The following is a 25,257-nucleotide window of genomic DNA, read 5'->3' as shown; positions in this document are numbered from 1 at the left end:
GAATGTCATAGTTTAAATGAAATCATGTGCCCATTTATTTTATGAATCACTCGTCAGAAATCTGAGGGTTTTTTTGAGTTTTTGATTTTCTAAATAGTGAATGCCTTGTTGCCATACATTCCTTCTTCTGTCACTATAGCTAAATCTGCTGGACCAACAACACCTGTGAGGACAGGAATTCCATCTAAGACACCAACAGCTTTTGCAACTCCAGAGTATTATGGTGAGCATAATGTAGACAGCTCTGGTTTCTCTTTTGTTTCTTTTTTTCTTTTTCTTCATTAACATAAAAGTTTCCTTTTTTTTTTCCTCTGGCTTCCCTTTCCTAAAATAAATTGATGCGCTATAATATAAGAAATACTCTTTCTGGAGTGATTCTGATTTCTGTTTATGCCACTTTGACTTTTGCAACTTGCCTGAATTCACCTGGCTGTCATCTGATACACATCTTTGAAAAATGAGAACATGATGGCTCTTCCATCTTTTGAGAAATCAATACATGCTTAGTAGCCTTTCAATACTATTCAGGGTCTACTTTAAATCTGTGAAAGGTGTAGATAAGACACTTATTTTCCTGAATGTTTCATTTTGCATAGGACATAAATTTAAATTATTACTTGAATGGTGGCTGACAGTGGTCAAGATGGTTGTGATATACTACTATGTATCTGATCAATATGCAACTATCTAGATAGAAAAAAATACAATAGGATAAACATTATAGATAGTTAATAATTAGACCTTTATTGTGGGGAATTAGACCTAGAGTTGTGGGGAGGGTGTGCTTAGAATTAATTTTTGAGACAAAATATAATCTCATGATACTAGATGTATGAAAAAAATGCTTGTTCTGAATATATCATATGTTCTGTTCATTGATGTCTATTTTAGTATTTGTATCTAAGGGAATATTCCGTTCAATATACTGGCTATTTACCACAACATTGATGTTAAGAATCCTGAATGCTCTAGCACATTTCTGCTCACAACAATGTTTGTGTACAATTCCTTTCACATTTTGTGGAAGTTTTACACTCTGAAGACAAAATTTGTGATGTCCTTGTCACTATTTTTTGAAAAGTTGTGTCCCAACTTAACAGTACTATACATTCTTTGAAGATGAAGTGAGCTCTAATTTAAATGGCCAGTACAGTGCAAAAAGTTGCTTTTAAAAAGGTCCAAAGTACACTTCACATAAATTGCATGAGCTGAATCCAGCAGGAGTTGTGAATTCTGTCATTCTGATTATAACATTCTTTATGCTGTTAGGTAAGTATGGGGTTTACCTAGCACCACAGCCAAAATTGAGTCCTTAAAAGGAAAAAACAGATCTGACATCAAAGGTCTACCATGGAGGAACTTTAGCAGGGATGATTTCAAATGCCAAATGAACTGTGAGATACAGCAGTTCTGAAACTTCATGTTTATTGCAAATTGAATTACAACCGTGTCTCTTACAGTCGATGCAACTGTCTTCAGTTCAAGTCCTACATCAGAAACAGATTCTTCAGGCAAACCAAGGTACCAAGGTAGGATTTTAATAGCTGTGGTGTTTCTTTTGGGGGGAATGCATGGACACTGACCTGTTTTATATTAAAATTATCTTGTTTGGTTATTTGAAGGCCAAAGTTTCATTTGATTCTGTCTATTCCAGTCAGATGAAAGGTGACAACAGAAGGGTGAAGGCAGTGCAGATTCCAGGTCTAACAATACCCCACCCCCAAAAAAGGCAGCTTAGAAAAGGGTATTGAATATATAGTTTTAATTCTTAAACATTTGTGTTTCATTTTGACTTGTACAGATTTTTGCATCAGTCCCTCAACTGGAAGTTGTAGGATGGGTGGAATGGCATTGATGTTTTGTTAAAAATATTGTACTGAATAACAGCTCTTTCTTATTGCTCTAAGCCCCTCATGTCAAGTACATGAAGAAAGATGATGATGTGCCTTGCTCTATCACAAGCTCTCTTGAACATTTTCCTCAAGAAGAGGCTAGCATCAAGGAAGAACCTACTCGTCCTCCACAAAATCCTCCAACCAACCTCACAGTGGTGACTGTTGAGGGCTGTCCAACTTTCGTCATATTGGACTGGGAAAAACCAGACAATGACACTGTTACTGGTTGGTTTGATTTCTTTCTTATCTTGTTTCAGAATACAGTATTTCAAGCTTATTTTTACTTTGACAGTGATTTTGTGCCATTTAAAATAATACTTTCATCCCAAAAGTGTCTTACACTTCAGTGCTTTTATTTCATGCCGCTGTGACAGTATTCTTTACTGCATGGCTACTTGCACATAATGCAGACAACTTTCTTGCCATTATGTTTTTGATCAGTGAGCCAGATACAATGAAAGTATCTGTCTGGTAGGTCAGTAGAACTCTGCCAGCATATTACTTGCTGTACCCATTGTAAGACCACAAAGTTCTCTTTGTGTAAAGATTCTGTTCATTTGAGTCTATGCCTATGCCTATGAGTACCTGGGTAGGCATGCAAGAAGACCACTCATAATTTTTCTGTCTGCTCTGTATCAACACAAACTTACCAGAATTGAATATGAAAATTATGGTTCTTCTGTACTGTCAGGATAATAGCTTCCATTTTTACCACTGTTATAAAAGAGAACTTTGATCTGCAAAATCACTAACTCAATCACTGCTGTGGCCAAACAGATTTGGCTGTGTTGCTTTACAAGTGAGTAGAATAAGTAAGTCTAGGAACTGTGAGGAGGAAGATTTGATCGCTAGCCATTCACTTTAGCGTGTAAGTGGGATATTTACAGAAGTTGCTTTATATGCATGTCATGACAGATTTTACTGCAGAGCTGTAATGGTGACTGTCACATGCTCTCTTCCCCAAAATAGTCTTCCCTTGATTCTCTAGAAATAATTACTAAGCTCAGCCTGGATTCTTTCCTGTTCTTCCCACAATTTTGAAAAATAATAAATGCAGATCCAAAGGCACACTCAGAACAAAAATAAGCCTGTACCACCTTCTTCTGAGAAAGAGGAAGAAAGTTGCCCCTTCTGCTGAATTAAAAGGGAAGAAAAAAAAAAAAGACTATAGGCAAGTAAAAAGTAACAATCAGAAAGAAGAATGATTACCTGACTTGTCTTCTGTAATGTGCTGGAAGAAGTGTGAACCGATTTGTAGCTTATTCCTAGCTTTAACATTAGGCTGGGGAGAGGCTCTTTGTGAACATTCTCCTTTCTAGGCAGTTCAGCTATGCCTCTTTTTATCCAGGGAAAACCCTTTTTGTTGCCGTTGTCATTTGGAGGCTTCCTCCACAGACCTGTCCTTAGCTTGATAAGATCAGATAACTTGCTTAGTTTGCTTTTTTTTTTTCTTGGAAGTAGACCTGTTTTTCTTGAGTACATTAATGAACCCACTGCAGCACAACCATTTCAACTGCAGAAATAGAAAAAAACATTTACATTATAACTGGAAAAACTGTCAGCATGTATCATGTAATGAGGAAAGCAAGGTCTGATTTCCTTCTGATACAGTCTTATTTCTGTTATTTTTCGCTGCTCCTCGTAAGACTTGTTCTCTAGACCCTTCACCAGCTTCATTGCCTTTCTCTGGACATGAATACACATAATACAAAATGTTTGAATTCTGTGGCTTAGAAATACTCCCACTGAGTTTTTGTCCTTCATCTTAATGTCTAAAAAATAAGTCCGTTAATGACTCATCTAAGAATGTTTTCTGTAGTCAACAAAAGTCAATGAATCCCATTTTCTCCAAAAGGTGATTACTTCATATTGGCACAAGAATGATATTACTTGTTTAGAAGAACTTAAATCAAGTTTTCTGTCATCTCCTTTATTTTTGTATTTTGAAAAAAATGTTTTTTCAATGTTCTGATTTGGACATCACATCTTTATTTTTAATGTGCAGTTTCAGATAGAACTGTGGATAATTTGTTGAGCCTTATTTAAAAAATACTGCTGTTGACTATTAGTTAATATGTTGCATGAGGGTTTTCATAATATTAGGTATTACTAAAACCAAAATTATACTTTGGTAATGGAAAGATGTGACAAATAATAGCTAAAGTAGTGGTTAAGCTTTCCTCCTTGTTTTCATAAAAGCTGCAAAAGGTCAGGGACCAAGAACTTTTTTTCTGGTGCCCTGCCCCTCCTGTTGAGTTGTCTCAGAGATGGAGGGCAGTGTATTGTCTAGTCCACTGAGGATCACTGTTAATATACTTTAACGAGCAGATGCTGGATGCACTTCCGTAGTTCATTGTATGTGTGCATGGAAGCACATGCCCATGCATTTGTTGTATTATCCTTTATTCTTCAACTTGAATGAGTTAAAAAGTTTAAATCATGTGACTTGGGGCCAGCAGAAGTGCAGATGGATTGAATTCCTGTGAAGTTATCTACTGATTCTCTATCCAGATACTCCTAAGGCAGTGGAAATCCAGCCTCTGTCCTGTCCTTAATAAGCATCATTGCTATAATGAAGCTTAATTGTGGTGAATAAGGGCTTTTCCTTTTGTGTGTGTGCGCGCGCGCGCGTGTGTGTGTGTGTAGGAAAGGGTCTTTGTTTCCAAGAAGGAAAAGCGTAGAGAAAACACTGGCTTTTTGACATACTCTTAAACCCATTTTAAAGTTACATGTTGCTTCATCTATGCTCCAAATATAAGATATGATATAAAAAGACCCTGTGTAGTGGTTGCTTCTGAAACCATTATAGCAAATAATCTAAAATCCACATGTACATATATGTGTGTAATTGCTTGGTCTGAAAGACTGGCATAGAAGCTTGGAGTTGTGACTCATGTCAGAGGATGCATGCTAGAGATGGACTGTATCTTGGATATGGTTATGATTTTTCAAAGGGGCATCTTCTTCCCAAACATCTGGTTCTACTCCCCTGTTTAGAGCATGGCTCACACTCGGTAGTACATACCAGTGAGGTGAAAATAAAGTAGTAAGTCTCTATAAATAATACAAATACAAAAAAAAAAAAAAAAAAAGTACTTAATTCTAAACTGACAGATTCCCAAGAGCATAAGCAAAATTAGTGAGCAGTTTCCTGTGGAAACCTAAGTTTTATTAGGTCTTACTTTAAGTTAATCAGGGTTTAAGCATTTAGAAACTGTACTTTCATCTTTGATGCTTCTTTTTTCAAACTGAGGGATATGTAAACTTACTTGTGTTCAGTATTCTGTCAGTAGAGTACCCTTGGGGAAGGTGAGATTTTGAGTATCCTCTGTCACATAACTGAATCATGAGAAAGGATGAGAGGCTAGGCACTCAGCAATCTGTAATTGGAACTCTAAGGAGTTTTTCTTACCATTTTAGAATACTAACATCCAGACTTGTTCACATGAAATGTCTGTACAGCCTGTTAGACAGTAGGAGTGGAAATCAGATGGAAAAAAGGGAGAACAATTAAGTTCAAGTGAGAGCTGTTATTTAAACACGTTTCTCTTTACTGTATTTTTCTAGAGTATGAAGTTGTGTCAACTGAAAACGGAGCAAGTGATGGTGAAAAGGAGAAGTCAATTATCACTACAAATCAAACCCATTCTACGGTGGAAAACCTAAAACCTGACACAAGGTAATTAAGTAAAATGATTTTCTAAGTTTCTTCAACTAATTTACTCTGTCAGCTGTCTGCCACTTCAGATGCTAATATATTCAAATATATATGTATACACACACATATTTAAAAGTAGTTACTTCAAATAAATAAATAAATAAATATATATATATATATAATATTTATACATTCACATATACATATGTCAGACCAAATTGCTTTTACTTGTGCTCTGATAGGAGAAAGGCATGCTTTGCTTTTACTTTCTTTTAAGTGAACAGATAAGATGGATCTGAGGAAACTTTATGAAATTCCAAAGAACACATATGTGGTCTGGACAGACTACAAAAAAAAAGGAAAAAAATGCCTTTTTTTTTTTTTTAATCTCTTGATAAATTTAGCAGACGAAGAAACAAGACAAACATGTGAAATGTTATCCTGATGTGTCAGATAAAGATTTATATGTAGTTGTCTCTCTGTGAGGTTTAAGGATACTCAGCACAGCAGATGCAGGCTCCTTGGCTACGTAGATGTATGCATTCAACTGCTGGAATGCAAGTTAGGCCACTGTACGAAGTCTGACCACTGCATTGCACCATAAAGAGGTGCAATACAGAGGCTTTCTTTCAGTATATAAAAACAGCTGGCAAGTTAAAAATGGGCCAGTGAGTCCCGGTTGATGGCAGGCATCTTGGGCAACTATGCCAGTGTTATAATTCAGTTCAAAAAATCTCATAAAATATATATATGTTCAAATCTCATAAAATATATATATGTTCAAAATATAAATATATATATTTATATTTGCCCAAGATGCCTGCCATCAACCGGGACTCACATATATAAAATATATACATACATACATACATATATATATATATATATATATATTCTTTATATATATATATATATATATATTCTTTCTTCATGGTAAGATTCAGAGCAGTGGGGGGCGGGGGGAGGAGGCACTGTCCTGTGTTTTGAATTACTTATTGATTGCATCAGAAAGTTAGTGAATGTCAAGTTTCTTTTGCCCTGTAAGACCATTTGGCTTTGGTAACTGGACTTTCCATTTCAGATTGACTGCCCTTTTCTACTACTATCTTTAAATTGGTAACACAACACAAAATTCTTTGTAGAACCCATCATGAATCTTAACTTCTAGGCAGTATGTGGATTAATCTGAGGCATTAGTTCTTAACTTTTACCTAGTTGTGAGCAGCAGCTTCTCAAGGGCGTAATAAGGAACTGTTGCAGAAAGTGGAGGGGAAGGGAAATGGAAAAGAAAGGCTAAGCAAATTGAGACACCCAAAAAGAACTTCTCTAAGAGACTCCAAAACACAAAAGATGGGCTAGGACTGCTGTGTATTGCATGATGGTCATCTCTGTTATCTTCTAAAGGCATATTGCTTGTGAAAGGGTGAACTACAGATGTGTCATGACATGTCAGTTATGATACACTAGCAATACAACTGATGCTGGTGACCAAGCATCAGTCAAGTCAATCTTGTCAATTGAGGAGGCTTAGAAGAGACAGCAAAACAACAGGTTTTTGGAGTAGCAGCTGAAGAAAGGTAGTGGGCACTGTTTTCTTTTCTGTTTCTATTTTTGTTTTAGGATCTGCTTTGAAATGATGCACTTGCATCCCTGAAAACAACTGTGAGTTGTTATTGAGACTGTTTTCCATTACACATTCAAATTGGTTGAATTTGGTGACTGAAATTAGATGGACTGATTAAGAGTAAAAAAGCCATAGAAGCAATGTGAAGCCCTGGATGTTGAGAATAATGTCCAGGTGGCTAAAAGAGGAAAGCATTTTTAGACTGCTGCTTTTTAAGAAATGGAGCAAGGTGGAGGCAGGCAGACCCAGAAACCGTTGGAAAGGTCATAAGAAAGACAGGAGTTCTGGGAAGCAGATAAAATAGTTTTTAGTTTTAATTTGTAACATTTCTGTCAGTCTTATGAGAGGACTTCTGGGTTTTGGTGATCAACAGCAGACCAGAGACCATGGACAAAAGATGTCTTTGGAGTGTGAATTTTGTTAAAACAAGCTAGATACGAAATCAGCACTAACTGGTAGATGGTGACTTAGGACATAAAAGGATAAATTTACCTTGGTGGGGTGATGGCTGTAATCTCTACTCCTCTAGCACCAGAAAGAAAGGACCCTGAAAGTCTTTCTGGATTCAGGAGGGTATCATCTGAAATTGAAAAGGTTTGATATGAATTGCAATGGTGTCCCTTCGGTCTGAAAGGATTTCAAGGAGGCAAAGTCCTCAGAGAGGCTTTGTTTGATTAAATTCTTATTTCAGAATGTGTTTCCTAATTCTGAGATGTCTTGAAAGCTTTGGCAGAAGCACAAGAAATTGTTACTGTTGCCATTTGAATCTAGGCTTGTTGGCCATTAATTTCAAGGAAAGTAAGAAATGGATTGAAGACAACTGGCATCACGTAGACAGTTCTAGTGTTGCAAGGAAAGACAAATGTCTATAATAAAGATTTCCTAGCTGTCATGAGCTCATTGCTCACTAGATGAAGTAAATGGACTAGTGGATAAAACTGTCTTGAAAATATGAGGAGGAGAGACAATGAAATACATCTGAATAAATCAATTGAGCCCCCCAAATGTCTGAAAATTCATAAAGTAATACATTAAATCTGGGAAGCAGATTTTTCCATAACTAGCCTTAAAGGAAAGAGCTGCAGAAGAGGTAGAGCTGGAAATGAAACTTGGAAGAGAAAAAGAAATCCCTCTTGCAAAGGACCAACATTTACAACACTACCAGAAAGTATATGGAAAGAGATGATCAGTAGCAGAAGGTGGATTAGCTGGGAAAGAACCTCTTGGCCATGAAACAGTTTGGAGAAGCTGACAAGCTGAATTTGAGATGCTAGTTTTCCAACTTTTTTGAAGCCATCAGGGATGCTGTGTGAATCCCATACGCCACTCTAAAGGTTCAATGCCTCCAGAGTTGAAGAAAGTTCAGAATGTATCTAATCCATGTAGATCTAAATGAAGATTTTCAAAAACAATAAACATGATTGTGGATATCATATCTTAGGCTCTATGGGCAAATTTGAATGTGAAAGTTCTACAGCAGCAGAATTACAGTTGAAGCCTGTAATTCTCCAGGTGTTTACTCTTTAGGAGCAGTAGAGAACAAAGATGGTTTGCAGCCCCATTGTCCAAGATCTGTTGTCCTCTTGAGGTAAAATAGGTAGGAAGGGTATTCAGTGCCTGGCCAGAAGCTAAAGAATTAAATGCCCACATCTAACAGATCATACTGCTATACCTCTGGAAAGTTCTGCAGTAAGCTAGATACCCTTCCTCTTTTAGAGAAGGCATATTTTAAAGATGAGGAGCTAATGGCCAGACTTGGAATATTTAAGAAATTTGGACTTTGTTAGGAAGACAGTCTCAATGAGAGACTGAAAGTCTCCCTTGAAAAACTGCACGTGTGACTGCAGCTGTCCAGAAAAAGAATGTGTTGGCTAAAAGAGAAGAGGAGTTCTGATTTGCAGTACTGTTATCAGACATACAACAACTTGTGAAGGTTACTTTTAAACAAAAGTTTTATACATTAGGGCAGTCTGTCTTGTAGTACATGTGTAATACATAGAAAACTTCCATTAATTTTAGCAACATGGAAAGTACTAATCATGATATCCATTATTTGGTTGGTCAGAGTTTTGAAACTGCTGCTGTTCCTGGCACTAATCAGTTACCTGGCTCCAGGTACTCTGGATCTAGATTGTTATTTAGTTTCATCAAATATTTTGCTTCTTATATTAACTTTTACCTGAAATTTCTCAAACCATGTTGTATGGTTACCGTATATAAGCTAGATAACTATATATACTTCTTACAGATAGTTATATCTAATTAGCTGGTGCTCAAAGAGAAAACCTTTCTCTTGTTTTACCAATGTCCTCTGCTGAAGTGTTTCTGTTATAGATGTGTTTCTGTGAGCTATTAATCACATATACACTGTTGTTGATTTATAAGTTTGTACTGCAGTTTGCTTTTACTATCCTTCATATTCTTCAGGGATTTCAGAGTAGATTCAGGTCATATTTGAGTCAAACCTCAATTCAATATCACTCTTACTCCAATTTTTCTACAGCTTTTACTATAGTTATTCCCTACTTTTCCTTCTTGTTAAATGAGTGAGATAGCCAAATTCCATTCATCCTCCTTTCTTCTAGTTAAGCTGAATTAAGTACTGAGCTACTCAATTTTTACTCTGTCATTCAAGCAGTGAGTGTCTGTGTGCTTATTAATGAACCCTGGGCAACCTAATGTAGCTTTCAATTTGGTCCTGTTGTGAAAAGGGGTGACTTCCAGATGACTTCCAGAGGTCCCTTTCAATCTAAATTACTGTATGGTTTTATCTTATGTGGGTAGTTTCCAATCTTGTTAATTTTGCCCACTTTCTTCAATGCAGGCTGATGTATTTTTCTATATTAAAGCAAATATTATTCATTTCTTAGCAAAGAAAAATCAGAGAAAAGTATGAACTGGCAGCTTAATTTTGTCTTTCGTATGGAAAATTCATGTTTTTCATGCTGAGAGCAACTCTCATGGTGTTTTGAGAAATGTATCATCTACTCTATTTGGAAAATGGTCAAAACTAAAACACAAAACTGATTTTTTTGGTCAAAGCAATTACGGTCTAGCTTCCAAGCAGTTGTTTGAGGAGTGAGATTTGTAATATCAAAATTACAAAATATCTTCCAGCCTAGAAGAGAGGGATCTGGGGGTCGTGGTAGACAGCAAGTTGAATATGAGCCGGCAGTGTGCCCTGGCAGCCAGGAGGGCCAACCGTGTCCTGGGGTGCATCAAGCATGGCATCGCTAGTAGGTCAAGGGAGGTGATTGTCCCGCTCTACTCTGCGCTGGTGCGGCCTCACCTCGAGTACTGTGTGCAGTTCTGGGCACCACAGTATAAAAAGGACATGAAACTGTTGGAGAGTGTCCAGAGGAGGGCTACGAAGATGGTGAAAGGCCTGGAGGGGAAGACGTACGAGGAACGGCTGAGGGCACTGGGCCTGTTCAGCCTGGAGAAGAGGAGGCTGAGGGGAGACCTCATCGCAGTCTACAACTTCCTCGTAAGGGGGTGTCGAGAGGCAGGAGACCTTTTCTCCATTAACACCAGCGACAGGACCCGCGGGAACGGGGTTAAGCTGAGGCAGGGGAAGTTTAGGCTTGACATCAGGAGGAAGTTCTTCACAGAGAGAGTGGTTGCACACTGGAACAGGCTCCCCAGGGAGGGGGTCACTGCACCGAGCCTGTCTGAATTTAAGAAGAGATTGGACTGTGCACTTAGTCACATGGTCTGAACTTTTGGGTAGACCTGTGCGGTGTCAAGAGTTGGACTTGATGATCCTTAAGGGTCCCTTCCAACTCAGGATATTCTATGATTCTATGATTCTATGAATATTCTATCTAACCTGTCATACAGGTCTCTTGGTTTTGATTTTTTTTTTAATGGGGCTGTCCCCACAGGAATGCCTGTTTTCATTGGCATACCCCAGACTTCATTCTTTGTGCTCTTCATCTATTCTTAGCTTTAAACTAAAAACTGCCCTTAAAGAAAGAAAGTGGGTGACTTCTCCTATGATAATAGTCATGCAAGATCTGCCATATGTGAATCTGTCAAAGTAAGGTCGTTATTCAGAGTTTTCCACATTTCTCTCCCTGAGATGGTTTCTTGTAATAGAGCTGGAGAAGCCTGATATAGAAAGAGGCTTACTGTGATTTTCGTTTCCTTCATTCTGTCTCCTGTGTAGTAATGATGGTGTTCATCTGCATCTTCTCCTTCATTAAGATTAGTTTCACTGTTCTGTAGCTTTTTTCATGGACCTTTTCTAGCCTAGAATGTTAAATACAGTTGTTTGTTTTGGAGCTGTTTGTGTTGTTGTTGTTGTTGTTGTGTGTGTTTTGTTTTGTGTTTGTTTTTGTTTGTTTTTGTTTTGCATCCAATTCTTTTTTCCCATTTCCAAAAGAATTCTAGTTAGTTTTTTTTTTTTTTCCAAAGTTTTAGAGTTTCTGACTTCTTAAAATTGATTTATTTTTCTAAGTCTCCCAATCATCTGATATAGTATCATTTGGTATTTCTGCTGGTTCTTCTGCCAAAATATGTAGTCTCTGTATCCCTGCTCTATCTTGAAATATTTTTTAAATTAGTTGTGTATTTCCTCTTTCTTTGTGGTGGTTTGTTAAAGGGCAGTTAAGTTCATAGAACATACCGCTAGTGTCCAGGAAACTTTGCAACACCATTTTCTATATAAGCCTTCAAAAAAGAGTCTGGGTGTTGTTGAAAACAGTTCTCATGCATGTTTGTTTTGGCAGTAATTGGAAGGTAATAAAGGAAAATATGAAGGCTGCAGTTCTGCTGTATTAGTCAGAGATGTGCCAAATGGCCTCAGGAAATTCAGGTAGTCCTTAAAATAGGGGATGTGTCTGTCGCACTAGTCTACTGGTGAAAAATTTTTAATCCAAAAAAGTATTAAGAACAATCAAAGAGTCTGTGATGCTTGCATTTCACATATATGTAAAGCTTCCTTTTAGGTTCTGATCCTTTGACTACTTAAGTAATTTGGAGATTTCAAATATGCTTTTCACCTTTAAAAAGGTGCTTAAAAGCACATTTGAAGTAGTCTCTTTGGACTCGTGCTTTAGATTGTGACCCAAGGTAGAGTATGTTTCCAGTCATGAGGAATCTTGAGGATTAAAATAGCAGGAAATGCAAAACCAGAATAAAACAAATAATCATTATACTTTTAAACACACACAAAAACATCAATCAATTAAAACAAACAAAACTGTAAAGTAAAGGTGAGAAGTGTAGGATATATGCACATACCAACCTGTTTTTATGATGTGGTAGGTGGTTTCCTTCAAAAGTTTATTTCATATTTCTTTAAGGTATGAAACAAAAAAGAGAATGGTGTTATAATACACTCAGAGACCATACCAGGTCTTCAAATCTCTACTGAATAATACAATCATAGGATGGTTTGGGCATCCACACCTTCTCTGGGCAGCCTGTTTCAGTGCCTCACCATAGTAAAGAATTTCCTCCTAACATGTAATTTAAATCTCCCCTCTTTTATTTTAAAGCCGTTACCCCTTGTCTGATCACTACACTCCCTGATAAGAGAGTCCCTTCCCATCTTTCCTGTAGGCCCCCTTTAAATATTGGAAGGCGCCTATAAGGTTTCCCCAGAGCTTTCTCTCCTGTAGGCTAAATCACCACAGCTGTAAGCTTTTTATAAATTTATAGGCATTAATTCATATGTACCTGCTCATGTCATTATTGCCATTATCAAGTATTGTGTGGTATTGCAGTTAGTATCCAAATTGTGCTAACCACATAGAAGAGAAAAATCTCCCAATGCAGATAGCTTAGATTTTGGTAACAGCAAGTGTCATGAGATGAGAATTACAGTGAAAGCTTCAACAGTGTTAGGATAGGAATATGAAGATTACAGAAAAATACTGGATTTTTTGGTACTCTATTACAAGGCTTACAGGCTTTTGCAATAAATTGTTGATGATGCCAGGGTTCACATGTAAGCACTGCTTATTTTTTTGGGCTCTTCTTCCAACCTAATTAGGAGAAGGACTCCACAAACAAGCTCAGCGCTATTTATTTATTTATTAAGAAAATATTTCCTTCTCTTATGCCTAGTTTTGTTTGCTGTGTGTGATCACGCTGTCAAGCACGCTCTGCAGAGAGAAGCTCAATACATTGGGCAGTCCTGCATGATTGTTATTTAGCCACCGGCATCTCCCCACCTATTGACCTGATGTCCTAGGACTGTGCTCAGCTCCTTTAGTCGTCAATATTGTGATGAAAGACTTTCTTCAGCTATTTTCAGTGCTGAAGTCTTCCATCTTCTCCTTTTGCATGACTTGAGAAATGCAGGAACAGTTACCTCTGCCAAAGTTCCATGTGGAATAGTGATTTCCTATGGCGGAAAAATATGCTCTGCATAGTAATTACTGTTAAGTCAAGTCCATTTAATCTGCACAATGACTTCTATTGTCTTTGCAGTATGGGAGGATTTGGGAGGCCTAGTCCTCTCCCAGGTGAATAGGATGGCATTCTTAAGGAGTGTAGAGGTGTGAGAAATGTTAAATTGCTTACTTATATTGGGCAGCAGATCTTTTGGCATCGTGAGTGCACAGATATAAAGATGAAATATAGGCTGCAGTTTCTCATGAATATCAAGTCTACCTATGATGTAGACATGGGATAATCATTATGTAGCTTTCCTATTTCCCCTTATTAACTTTGCCCTACATACTTTCTTGAACCTCTAGGCAATTTTCCCCTCCCTTGTAGCTTGTGTTGGAAGTATGTAAAATTGCAGCAAGCACCCTTATTTTTACACCATTTTACTTCTATGTTCATTGAATCGTAGAACTGTTTTTGTTGGAAGGGACCTTAAAGATCATCCAGTTCCAACCCCCCTGCCATGGGCAGGGACACGTTCCACCAGACCTGGTTGCCCAAATCCTAATTCCAGGGATTGTGCATCCATCCACAGCTTCTCTGGGCAACCTGTTCAAGAGCCTCACCGCCCTCATAGTAAAGAAATTCTTCCTAACATCTATTCTATATCTCCCCTCTTTAGTTTAAAGCCATTATCCCTTATTCTGACACTACACTTCCTGAAGCTTTTCTTCTTCAGCTTTTCAGATCTTCCACCTGACACACAAAATGGAAGACTTCATACAGTTTTCTTTGAAGAGAGACACACCATGGTTTTAAAATTAGTCAGATACATAAAGTCTGTCACACCATGAACACAGTCTAACTTCACCTTTCTCTACCTTTCAGTTTTCAGTCAATTAGTTAAGTTCATCTCATCTTCAAAACTGGTCGTTTCTAGTTTTTGTACTGTTCCAGCCACTGCTACAGTTCAAGGAGCGAGTGTGGCAGAGGAAAAGGAGGCTGTAATGTTTGGGTACCTGTGAATACACTTATCACAAAACTGGTGATTTGTATGTATTTTAGTTTCAAAACTTGCTCTTTAATATTATGATTAGAAAGCCCTCCTAAGTGATTTTTTTTAAAGTCTATCCATTAAACTGAATGTTGAACATAACTTTATTACTTTCCCCTTTTGCGGTTTTCTTTTTCTGTTTACATGGGCTGAAATCTGAAGATTTTAGTTCTTTACTTAAATTTTGCCATAGCTTTCCCATTGTGGTTTGACCTTTTGCGGAGATCTTAGTGGTCCCTAGACCACAGTTTGAAAAGCACTGTTTGGAAAATATTTAGACTTCAGTTTTGTTTTGGTCTTTTTATGGAGTTAGAGAATTGATGGGTCCAAGTTCATGGATTCAAATTTTTTGGAACAGGACTGTTTCCAATGAAGTATGTTGCTTAATGTTACTAACTCCAAGTAGGACATATCAGCTCCTGAGGACAATATATTGGTACAAAAATCAGCAAAATACCTTTTTTTTTTTTTTTTTTCAAAATTCTCCGCCATCTTGTCCAGCTCCTGATTTTCTGGATGATAGAGGAAAATAACTTGCAAAACCCTTAAATATTCAGGTGAAATCCAGATTTGGCATCTACAGATCTTTAATTCAACACTTGTTGCATCATTACTTTCCAAATCCCTCCTACTGCCCAATCCAGTTCCATAAAAGCATGACACCTGCTCAGTTTTTGTCCTTTCCTTGTAGCCAGTGCTGTGGAATTAAAAAATAAAAAAATCCAACTCTACATCAGGAATCCTAGGCAAAAATATCTCTCTTGATTTCATATGAAGTGGCATAAAGATATGACTATCATCTATAAAATTAGACCATAAGTGCCCATAACAGCAGTAGAACGTACCATACTGAGCTATCAGTGATCAGAGTTCAGTCAGTGACCTGGCTGTGACCCTGCTGTGATGGAAGCGAAAGAACTTGTCTGGAGACTTACATTTGAAGGTATGCATTAAATTGTACATTGTCCAAAATGCATCTTCTAGCTATTACTTTAGAACACCCAATATATTAGTGAGTCTTCATCATTGATTATTCAGAAGGGATCTCCAATTGCTGTGCTGCAGTTCTTTGAGCAGCCACCTTTCCTACTAGGTGACAATATTTGACCAAAAATGTTGGGTTTTTCCCCTTAAAAAAATAATAAAAGAAAACCCTAGAAATAAAGGCAATTGCTTCTGTAAGCAATTTCTAAGTTTGTCTTAGACATGTTGTGGATGGAAAACAGTTACTTGGTACTGCACAGTTAGTCCACTGAGGTTAATTAGTGAGCTGTCAGGTTTTGCAGGAGCCAAGAAGCAATGAGAAGTAATCTAGAGTTTGGATTGAATATTCTGTCTCTCGTACAGATTTGTAAATGGAGTTTACAAATTTCCAACCGTGCAAAGAGAGGTATTTTTTTTCTTAAAAAAAAAAAAAGCAAAAAAAAAAAGCTGTTTGGAAACAATCTCAGCAGTACATTAAAATGCTGTGTTACAGCCATGACCTACCATGCTATCACTAATAAGTGATCCTTCATGAGTCGAGAGCTGAGGGTTTAATTGCCAGCTTCAGGGATTCTCATTTTGTTCAGTTTTCAGTCTCTAAGTTAGAGTCCATTTTCCAGCACTACAGTCCTTTTGACTCGTGTCCTCTGCATCTCTAGCTGATGAAAAAATATTGTAGAGCTTTACCATGTGTGCACCCAGAGCATATGACAAATCTTTGTGGCTGGTACGGGTAGGGCAGATTATTGCTTCTGACTGGTTGGGAAAGCATAAAGCGGGTGCTGTTGACTGGGTGTTGACATGCTACTGATGAGGGTGCTTTGGCAGGGAGGGCGTTGCAGTTCCTACAGGTAGGCACAGGTACAGGTGAGAAACTGAGCTGTCGCTGAGCAGTGAGCAATTCCCAGGTGCTGCCAACCTGGAGTCAGGAGAGCAGAAAAGCAGCTTTGCTGAGATGGCGTGTGCTGGGAGGCAGGAAATAAGTGTGTGTTCCTAGCTCTGCTGTTGATGTGAGATTGTAGCCATACTCAGCCTCCCCCCTTGTAACTCTCTTTCCTGCCCCATGGGGCTGTTGTCTTCTGTGCAACATTTGTAAGTTTGCAGCTGTTTTTCAATACCTGTTTACCTACAGCATCTAACCGAACATCCAAGTTTCAGCTGAGCTGCCAAGTTAGAAACAATCTTGTCTTGCCTGTCAACATTAAGCAAGTGTGAGGGGTGGGAGAGCCTTGAGCAGAGGAATTTGGCTTGGATTTTTTTTTCTTCAACCTTACTCAGTTTTCTTAGCACTTAAATGATTCTGAACAGAGTTGTGAGGAAGAGAGATGATGAGATAACTGCAGCATAGACTGATGTTGTGAGATGATAAGGTGAAAAGATAAGGTGACACTGCACAGTGTCTTTTAATTGCTTCATATATTCAGTGTTAACATACGTTCAAGAAATTGGATCCTTGCCTTGGCTGAGCTTCTGTCCCAGAAGACATGCCTTGCATTTCACCACTGGCTCACTCTGTCACTGTTGGTGGGCCTAGGAGGTGCTGCATTGGAAGTTTGTGTTCTTGTGGCTGAAAAATGTGCAAATAAATAGCAGTGTGCTTTACTCAATCTCTCCTTAAAAGATTGTTTCGAACCTCACCTGAACTGCTCCCTTTGCCAGAACTGAAACTGCACGTGTGAGAGGTGATGGACTTAAACTGGTGGTGCATTAATTCAGACATTAATAGTATGTGAGCAAAGAATTTTCAAAAGGGTTGGTAAATTACATGTTCGGAGAGGCCTTGTACAGGTAGGATGAAGAATGTCTTGGTGTTTTCAGAGCTAGAAACAAGACCTTTTGGCTCTTCTCCAAGAGGAGTAGCACCAAGGTGTGTGTTGGCAGTTTGCTTGCTCTGGACTCCAAAAGAATGCTTGGTTTGCAAAATTTTCTTCTTTTATTTTTTTATTCTCCAGTTATGAATTCCATGTGAAACCTAAAAACCCACTTGGTGAAGGTCCAAGTAGCAATGTCGTGTCTTTCAGTACGGAATCAGGTAAGAACTTCCAAAAGTCTGATGACTGATTTACAGTGGCTCTTGTATGAGAGTTTGTGGAGCAACTTTAATCCATTTGTCAGGGATATGGGAAAGGCTCTCTTGCTTCATTTTGTATGTTTGGTCTTGCTCTTGGAGATCTTTTCAATCTCCAGATAGTTTTTGTTTGTTTGTTTTGTTTTGTTGTTTGTTTGTTTTACTACTCAGCCTGTTACATTAATGGCTGGAAGGTCAGCCTGAGATCACAGCTCTATTGTGTGAGGGTATAAGATGGCCAGACTGCAGGAAAAAAAGCAGGAGCACGGAGAGTCTGGCATTCCCTATGAAGAAATTAGCTTTACCCTTAAAGAAAGCTCATTCATTTAGGATTCTTATTTCTGAACTTTTTATGTCTACCAAATTCATTAATATGTTCTGGATAGGGAACAAAGTTTTTCTGGGGGCTGGTGTGTTTATGAGCACTTTTTCTACCTGTTCAAAAAAACAAACTGTTTATAATAGTGCTGTCTTTAGACTGAAAAGAGGATTGAGAAATAGTAGCTGGAAAAGCTGATGGTCCTGGTATGTCTTCATCCATCCTTCTTACTCTTCTGTGAAACTGTTAAAGATGTATTTACGAGTCTATTTTGACCATTGGTTGGTTCCCAATCTTAAGTGCTAGCTGACCCAAAGGTGAGAATCAGAAAATGCCTTTGCTTTCTGTGTTTGAGTTCATAGTGAGGCTAACTGGCTAACTACATTCGACTTAATGACGCTGTACAAACCAGGTATCTTCTTTTGTGTAGAAGTGTTTATTGTTTGATAGCACTTCAGGACCATATTCGACTCCAAATGGGTGTAGCCTGTTTAAAAGGACTTTGTTGATCCACATTTTGAGCCAGGTGTAATAATATAATAGTCCTGATCACTGCTCAGTCACTGATGGATGGATGAGAGTTTTGGCTGAGCAAGGGATTAGACAGGGAGGAGTTCAGATGAAGCCACACATACTGAAAAACTGTGAATACACTCTTTGTAACCTGGATTGTTAGAACTGAAACAATGTTTATGCCAAGTGCAATTTTCATTAATGACAAGGCTTACATTCTGTCTCCTATTTAGCTTGGCCAAATCAAGCAGTCAGTTTAATTTTTTCTTAATTGCACACATCAATTTGTCACTTTTGGGCTTTCATAACCAAATTTTGTGTAGCAAGCATTACAGAAGTGTCCTTTTTTTCCCCCAAGTTTTTGACAGTGTAATTAAAAATGGTGGGGAGAAAGGCAACAGAATTGAGGTTTACTGGTAACCGGTTTAAACTTGTCTTTACTAGAACCCAGTTTGAATCCAGGGTCCCATAAGAAACATTTTTAAGAGCTCGTTGATGCTGTAATTTCACACCATAACATAAGAAATGACTTTGGTTAATTTGATAGAAAAGTGAACTTTGCTTCCAAAACACTGTGTTTCACCAATTTGCCAGCTATAGGAAATTACTTACCAATGCTTTTCCATTGGAGTTTTGGGAAAGTTAATTTTTTGGTGTCTGATTGAATGTTTGTTTCTTTCCACAGCGGACCCAAGAGTGAGTGAGCCGATTTCAAGTAAGACTATTATGTATATTATAATGTCCTCTGATCAGATTTTTTTTTTTTTTTTTTCAGCAATGAAGTAGCATAATTTTAGTGGTGGGGTTCTGTACTGCACCAGTTAAATGAACTGTGGAATCAAGCAGCCTTTACACATGATTCCGTTCTTTCCACCCATATTTCTTGTGAGGAATTCATGCCAGGCTACTTGTTTACCTGAGCAGAATGCAATCAATGTGATGTGGTTCTCCCATGGCAGCTGGGATGGCTTCAAACCAACGTACACAAATGAGCCAAGGACAGCCTCATATTTTCTGTCTTGTTGTTAAGTCAAAAAAAAGCTCTGCAAAATGAATAAGCTATTTCACACTTTTTAAGTGAGTTAACAGAACACAACTCAAAGGATACTATTTATCTGCCATTGTGTTTCAGGAAAAAAAAAAAAACAACTGCTTCAGAAGGCTTGATCCAGCTCTGTTTTCGGCCACTTATAAGGCTCTTGCTGTCTTTGGTAGGAGGTAGACTGAGCTTTTGAAGAACAGCTGAGATCCATTCAAGCAAAGCGGTCTGCTTTTTGCATTTGTAGTGGACATCACTTGACAAAAAAAACTGAGACACCATTTATTTCCACATAATTCATGACACTTAATGTTTATCTTAAGTTTTTAATCACATATGGTTTGCTGCAAGTTGACTGTCCTGTCTTGAATCCACTGAGAAACAGTGACTGTATCACATAACTTTGTAAATGAACATTTTGCCCACGCACATTGTCCCCCTAAAAAAGTTAGTGAGCCTATTTCAAACTGGCTCCACTGACACACAGAGCAGAAGCAGTTCGCTGCATCAGTCACATCTGCACACTCCAGTGCTTCCTTGAAATACCTTTAATGTTCAAAATGCAGCTGACTGATTCTGAAGTATTGCTATACTTCAATGTGCGTTCTGCTCCATGGAGGTTTCTAATTCGATTTATTTGAATGTATTTGTTGTAAATAATTTTCTGTGCATCGTCATACTTCAGCCTCTTCCTTTCTTGCAGTGGGAAAGGATGCTATCTGGACTGAAATCCCATTCAATTCTGACACCTATTCAGAATGCAAAGGGAAACAGTATGTAAAGAGGACTTGGTATAAGAAGTTTGTGGGTGTGCAGCTGTGTAATTCTTTGAGATACAAGATATACCTCAGCGATTCACTTACAGGTAAGAGAGATTCATGTCAGTGTTGTCCACATTTTATACTCCTCAAAAATACCATGGCTGCCAGAACTAAGAAGTTTATTAACAAGGTGGGCTCTGCTGAAGTGTGATCAAGTATGTTTAATCTAGTCACCAGACAGATTAGTCATAAATATTAGTCTGTTTGTGCTCAGTAGTCATTGACATGTTTGCTACTGAATTTTCAGACTCAAGACTTACTTCTGTGTGGTCATCATCTGATCTGCTGGTATCCTGGGGGATCATACAAAAAACTGATAAAGATCAGATGGCTGCCAGTCAATAGCTTATATTGTAAAGGTGCCAAATCTGTATTTAAAACACAGCCTGGGATAGTTCTTAATAGAGGATTAGGACCTAAATTTAGACTAGGATTAATGCTCAGTCATTCCCATCCCATTTGGTAAACATCTGGTTACTTTATTACTGTGGGGTTTATAAATACCTAACTACAACCCTAGTGAACAGGTTTTACTCACCTGCTTTGACATTCTTGTTTCCTTTTCGCATTCCCCATTTCTGTTCATGATCTCGTTTCGCCCTCCTCATATGTTTTATTACTGTTCTGTGTCTTAAGGTTGTTAGAGAATGATGTATTTAAGTCTAGAATCAAGTGACATGCGCTGTGTCTAAGCTGGGGAAGAAGCCTGTAAAAGTATTGTTTTTCAGTTAATTGATAGTTAAGCAGAACTTTGTATCTCACATGTATTGTAATTGCTATATTTAGAAATATTTTAACTTCTTATAATCCCTCCAAAGTTCCTGGCTTCCTTCAGTATGAGGTCCTTTATCAGAGGTGCACTGACAATTCCATTACCATGGTGCTAGTGCAGCATCCAGAGCACAGAGGGTGTAATACAGCTGTGTATGGGACATGTCTTTGAGTGAAAGTAAGGCAGTACGTTCATCCCATTGGGTCGAGTTAACTAGGAGAGACTGTGACTGAAAGAATCAGCTTTCATAACCCAAAGCTGCCCCAGCTCAGAGCACAGCACCTCACAGGAGCAGGGCTCAGTGGTCTCTGTGTGTGGTAACACAGAGTGAAAAGAGAACAGGGGGACTGCAGGACAGCCCGTGCCAACAGAACCGTAAGCTGCTTGGCCTTGCACCCACCACCATTCCCCCATGAGCAAGGCAGGAAAGCCCTATCCTTAATAGCAAGTACAGTACCTCATATATAAATAATGTCTTGGCAATTATGTGAATCAGAAAGACAGTTTTGAACAGAGGTATCATTCATCCAGCTAGTGCTGTACTTAAGCAGCTGTGATCAAATGACAAAAGCTGGCAATGAGGCATAGCGTATCACAAAACTAGCCAGTAGAGGAAATAGCAGTGCTAATCTAGCAGGACTAGACTTCAGCTCTAAATCAAGTGAATTAACACCACAATGAAAGCTACTTCAATCTTAGAGCGAAAGCTTAATATAGCAGGAGCCCATTTTCCTGTTTTTGTTAGATTGTTTTTGTTCTTGCTGGAAGGGTGGTGATTTAACTTGGCTGGGGAAGATCATGGTAGCCACACTGTATTCACTATACTTGCTAAGCCTGGTTCTTGCACTTGAATTCTTACAACCAGCGCTGATCAGTTGTCGCAATATTGGAAGGAATTGAAATGTTTATGTAGGAGGAGCGTGGTTCTGTGATTTTCCCCCCCTTCTTCCTAAGTGAGGCTGTCATGGCACAGGCCTCTAGACTAGAGCGGGAAAATATCCAATCTGAAGCCAAACTCTGTTCTCAAGTGTTTCACTGTCATACCTTGTCTGGTGGAGGCCTGCAGAAGCCTATCTGCTACTGCGAGCCAGCTCGGCAATGGGCCAGTAGCAAAGGGCTACGCTGAGGTCTTAGTTCTACGTTACGCTGAAAATAGCTCCTAAGGTTTTACTATTTAAGCTTGAAATTTGGGTGCAGTGTAGATGTGCTGTTGTATAAGGTAGCCAACTACAAGGTGTCTCTGCACCCTTGCTTTTAGCATGGGTTTATACTTCTATTGCTGCAGAAGTCACAATGTATAAAATAAGAATGGTATCTAATTTTCTTAAGACCATCCATAAGGGAACTCTGAAAACAAACATTTTACTTTTTGCCAGAGTTGCTATTCCCAGAAGAAGTTTAATCTAGTAATTTGCTAGTTAACATGTTGAGTGTGTTCCTTTATTGTGGAAAGAATTGGACAATAAGGATTTACTAGTCACTGAGATTGCTGCTAAGTTCTGTACAGCTATTGTTTGAATTATATGTAGGTTATGCTATGGGCCAGGAGGCTGTGTGTATATCTGAAAGTTACTGTTCCTGCGTTAGCCATAAAAATATCTGTTTTCTTCTGTCTCTGGTGAAGAAAAACTGATGTATAGTACACATGCCAGGATCGTTCTATAAACCAGCATCTACTGCTGACCTCATTTAACAGTCCTCCAGAGCAGTCACAGTAAGCATGCCAGAAAATCAACCCACCTAAAAAAAAAAAAAAAAAAAAAAAAGCATTTATTGAGCAGAGTTAAAAAAAATAAATTCTATGTGTGACCTTCAACAGCCATGGAAAAAAAAAAAAAAGAAAACAAGAAAAACAACCATGCAGTTTTGGACAGTCTCAATGATGTTCTTAATTTCTGTTCACAAATTTACCAAGAGGAACTCCCTCTGACCAGTTCTTGTATGGAAAAAAATGTGCCTGCAGCCAAAGCTAGACAGTAATAAATAATTTTCTAAAGCTAAACCAGAGCTGCATGGACAGAGACCGTCAGCGAGGTGAGAATTTTTGGCAAAATATTGATCAGACCACAAACACATGAGAGAGTGGGTTTATTGATAGGCTGCTGTTCTATTAATTGAACTTTAGGGAGTAGTATAAGCTACCTCACCATCTGTCACACAGCCAGATTGGCACAGATTCAGGGCTACAGGAGACCCGACATCTAATGAGTAACTAGACGTTCTGCTTAGCTTATGCCTAAATACTGAGCCATTTTCTAAATAATTCCCACCTGTCCTTGGAACCTCACAACCCAAGGTTGGATGTACTAAGCAGTGTTGTGAAAGGAGGCTAGAAAAAAACAGGGAGTTTATCCGAAAACATTTCCTGCCAGAGCCTGGGAAGAGAAGATGGCATGCTTTTCTCCATCTTTTGAGCTGAATTTTGCTAATGTACTGTTTGCAAATTATATCAGTCAGGAAAAATCACTCTCTGTCAAAACTGCTCCATGTTGAGTCCTCTTATCAAAAGGCGAAGGACAAGCCATAATGTCAGCACACGCTGCATTTTCTCCTCAGTTGCAGTCAAGGGTCCTGTTAAGCAATCCTGCAAGGAAACATACGGGCACGCTTCATGTTCTGGATAAGCAGTTGTTGTACCTCGGTCATACATTTGTTAGTTAAAAGATATCACGTGCACATGTTGGGATGTATTACGAGATGGTCTGTAAAGATATCTTTGAAAATACTGGGGGCTTTCTGACAGGGAACCAAACCTGCCTCCCATTAAAATTGCTAGCAAAACTTACCTCATTTTTGATACAATCAGGATGAGGTTCTGGGTAATAACAGGACTTACATGTGAAAATTAAGGAGGGGAAAAATGCATCCAGGCATAGGTTTTGGCAGAGTGGGGTGCTTTTGTCAACAGCCATGAGTGCTGTACTTGCACTTAGTGCTCAAATTACAGCTACAGATCCTGAGAGGTAAAGAATTGTAGCATTTGCCTTGGCTTCCCCACAGAGCTAAGTGTGCAGACCTCTGGTGGTTTTATCCCTCACTAAACTGGATTTGGATTTTTAACTTTGCTGCTGCTTTTCTTTCAGGAAAATTTTATAACATAGGAGACCAGAGGGGCCATGGAGAAGATCACTGCCAATTTGTGGACTCGTTCTTAGATGGAAGGACAGGACAGCAAGAAGATCTACCAGTCAAAGACGGTAATTCCTTAAGAATGTCTCTGCAGCAAACCTTGGCAATTCCTTTGTTTGTCAGTTTCTTTCTCCTGCCAGTGAATTGAGGGCCCACCACTGGGGTGGGCAATGGAAAGGGACTACCAGCTCTGCAGGCAGAAGGGAGTCAAGAAGATTTTGAAGATGAGCAAATGTCTTATTAAAAGAATGTTGTGGCTCAGGTTCTGTTTGGTAGTAAACAGCCTCTCTCCTGTTTAAACATTCCAACAGATTATTCATATTCACATTTGCTATTACATATTTAAACCCAAGCACAAATTCGAGTTTGCAAAGAGGCATGAACTGTTATGTTCATACTAGCAAGGTTGATGTAAAATGCCATAAATCATCAGCTGAGCACTGAACAGCTCTGTTTAGTGCTAATGAGAAACAAAAAAGTTATTACTGGAAAATATAATTCATGCTGCAGCAATTCTGAATACTCTAACTCAGACTGGGTGCACAGAGTTCCAGTCTGGTCTAAGTGGACAGGGGAGGGGATGTCCTAAATGCAGCCGTGACCTGCCTGGTTCTTTTTTCACATGTTGCTTAAGCACCTCGAGTGTAAGCAACTTGTACTTCTGTCAGCTGAACCTCCGCCTTGCTTGTTTGCAGCATCCCTGGTGTGTTTATTCCACTCCCTTGCAAGAACATGGGCCATACTGGTGGAAGTGTGCATTCTGAATGTGTAACGGGATATTTTGATGAGAAAAACATCAGAATAGTTTCCAATACAGTGTCACTGTGATGACTCAAACTTCATGGATGTAGTGCTTCATTTATGAAACACCTTACAAAAGTATATAAATGATTTGCGTTAGGTGTGGTAAACTGAAGTAACTAAATCTTTTACAAGTTTTTCAGAAAACAGGTAAATGATCTGAAAAGTATTTTTTTATGATTTTAAAAATGATTTTATAAATAGAAGAAAGCTCTCTATGCCATAAGTTTACAAAACACAT

General features: G+C 38.5%; 1 protein-coding gene across 50 annotated transcripts in view; it reads left to right on the top strand.

Annotated features, from left to right (window-relative positions):
* The window catches only part of ABI3BP (ABI family member 3 binding protein), a 152,063-nt gene that overhangs the window by 124,790 nt on the left and 2,016 nt on the right, over positions 1–25,257 (top strand). For all 50 annotated transcript variants that reach the window (XM_072023334.1, XM_072023325.1, XM_072023358.1 and 47 more), the window contains 8 exons: positions 140–223; positions 1,461–1,529; positions 1,908–2,120; positions 5,463–5,574; positions 17,507–17,586; positions 19,140–19,169; positions 20,197–20,358; positions 24,170–24,283. In XM_072023334.1, coding sequence (XP_071879435.1) covers positions 140–223; positions 1,461–1,529; positions 1,908–2,120; positions 5,463–5,574; positions 17,507–17,586; positions 19,140–19,169; positions 20,197–20,358; positions 24,170–24,283 — 864 coding nt within the window. The remainder of the gene's footprint in view (positions 1–139; positions 224–1,460; positions 1,530–1,907; positions 2,121–5,462; positions 5,575–17,506; positions 17,587–19,139; positions 19,170–20,196; positions 20,359–24,169; positions 24,284–25,257) is intronic.

The sequence above is a fragment of the Anas platyrhynchos genome, chromosome 1, assembly GCF_047663525.1.
Source record: "Anas platyrhynchos isolate ZD024472 breed Pekin duck chromosome 1, IASCAAS_PekinDuck_T2T, whole genome shotgun sequence".
Lineage (NCBI taxonomy): Eukaryota > Metazoa > Chordata > Aves > Anseriformes > Anatidae > Anas > Anas platyrhynchos.
This window is presented reverse-complemented; position numbering and strand designations above follow the sequence as displayed.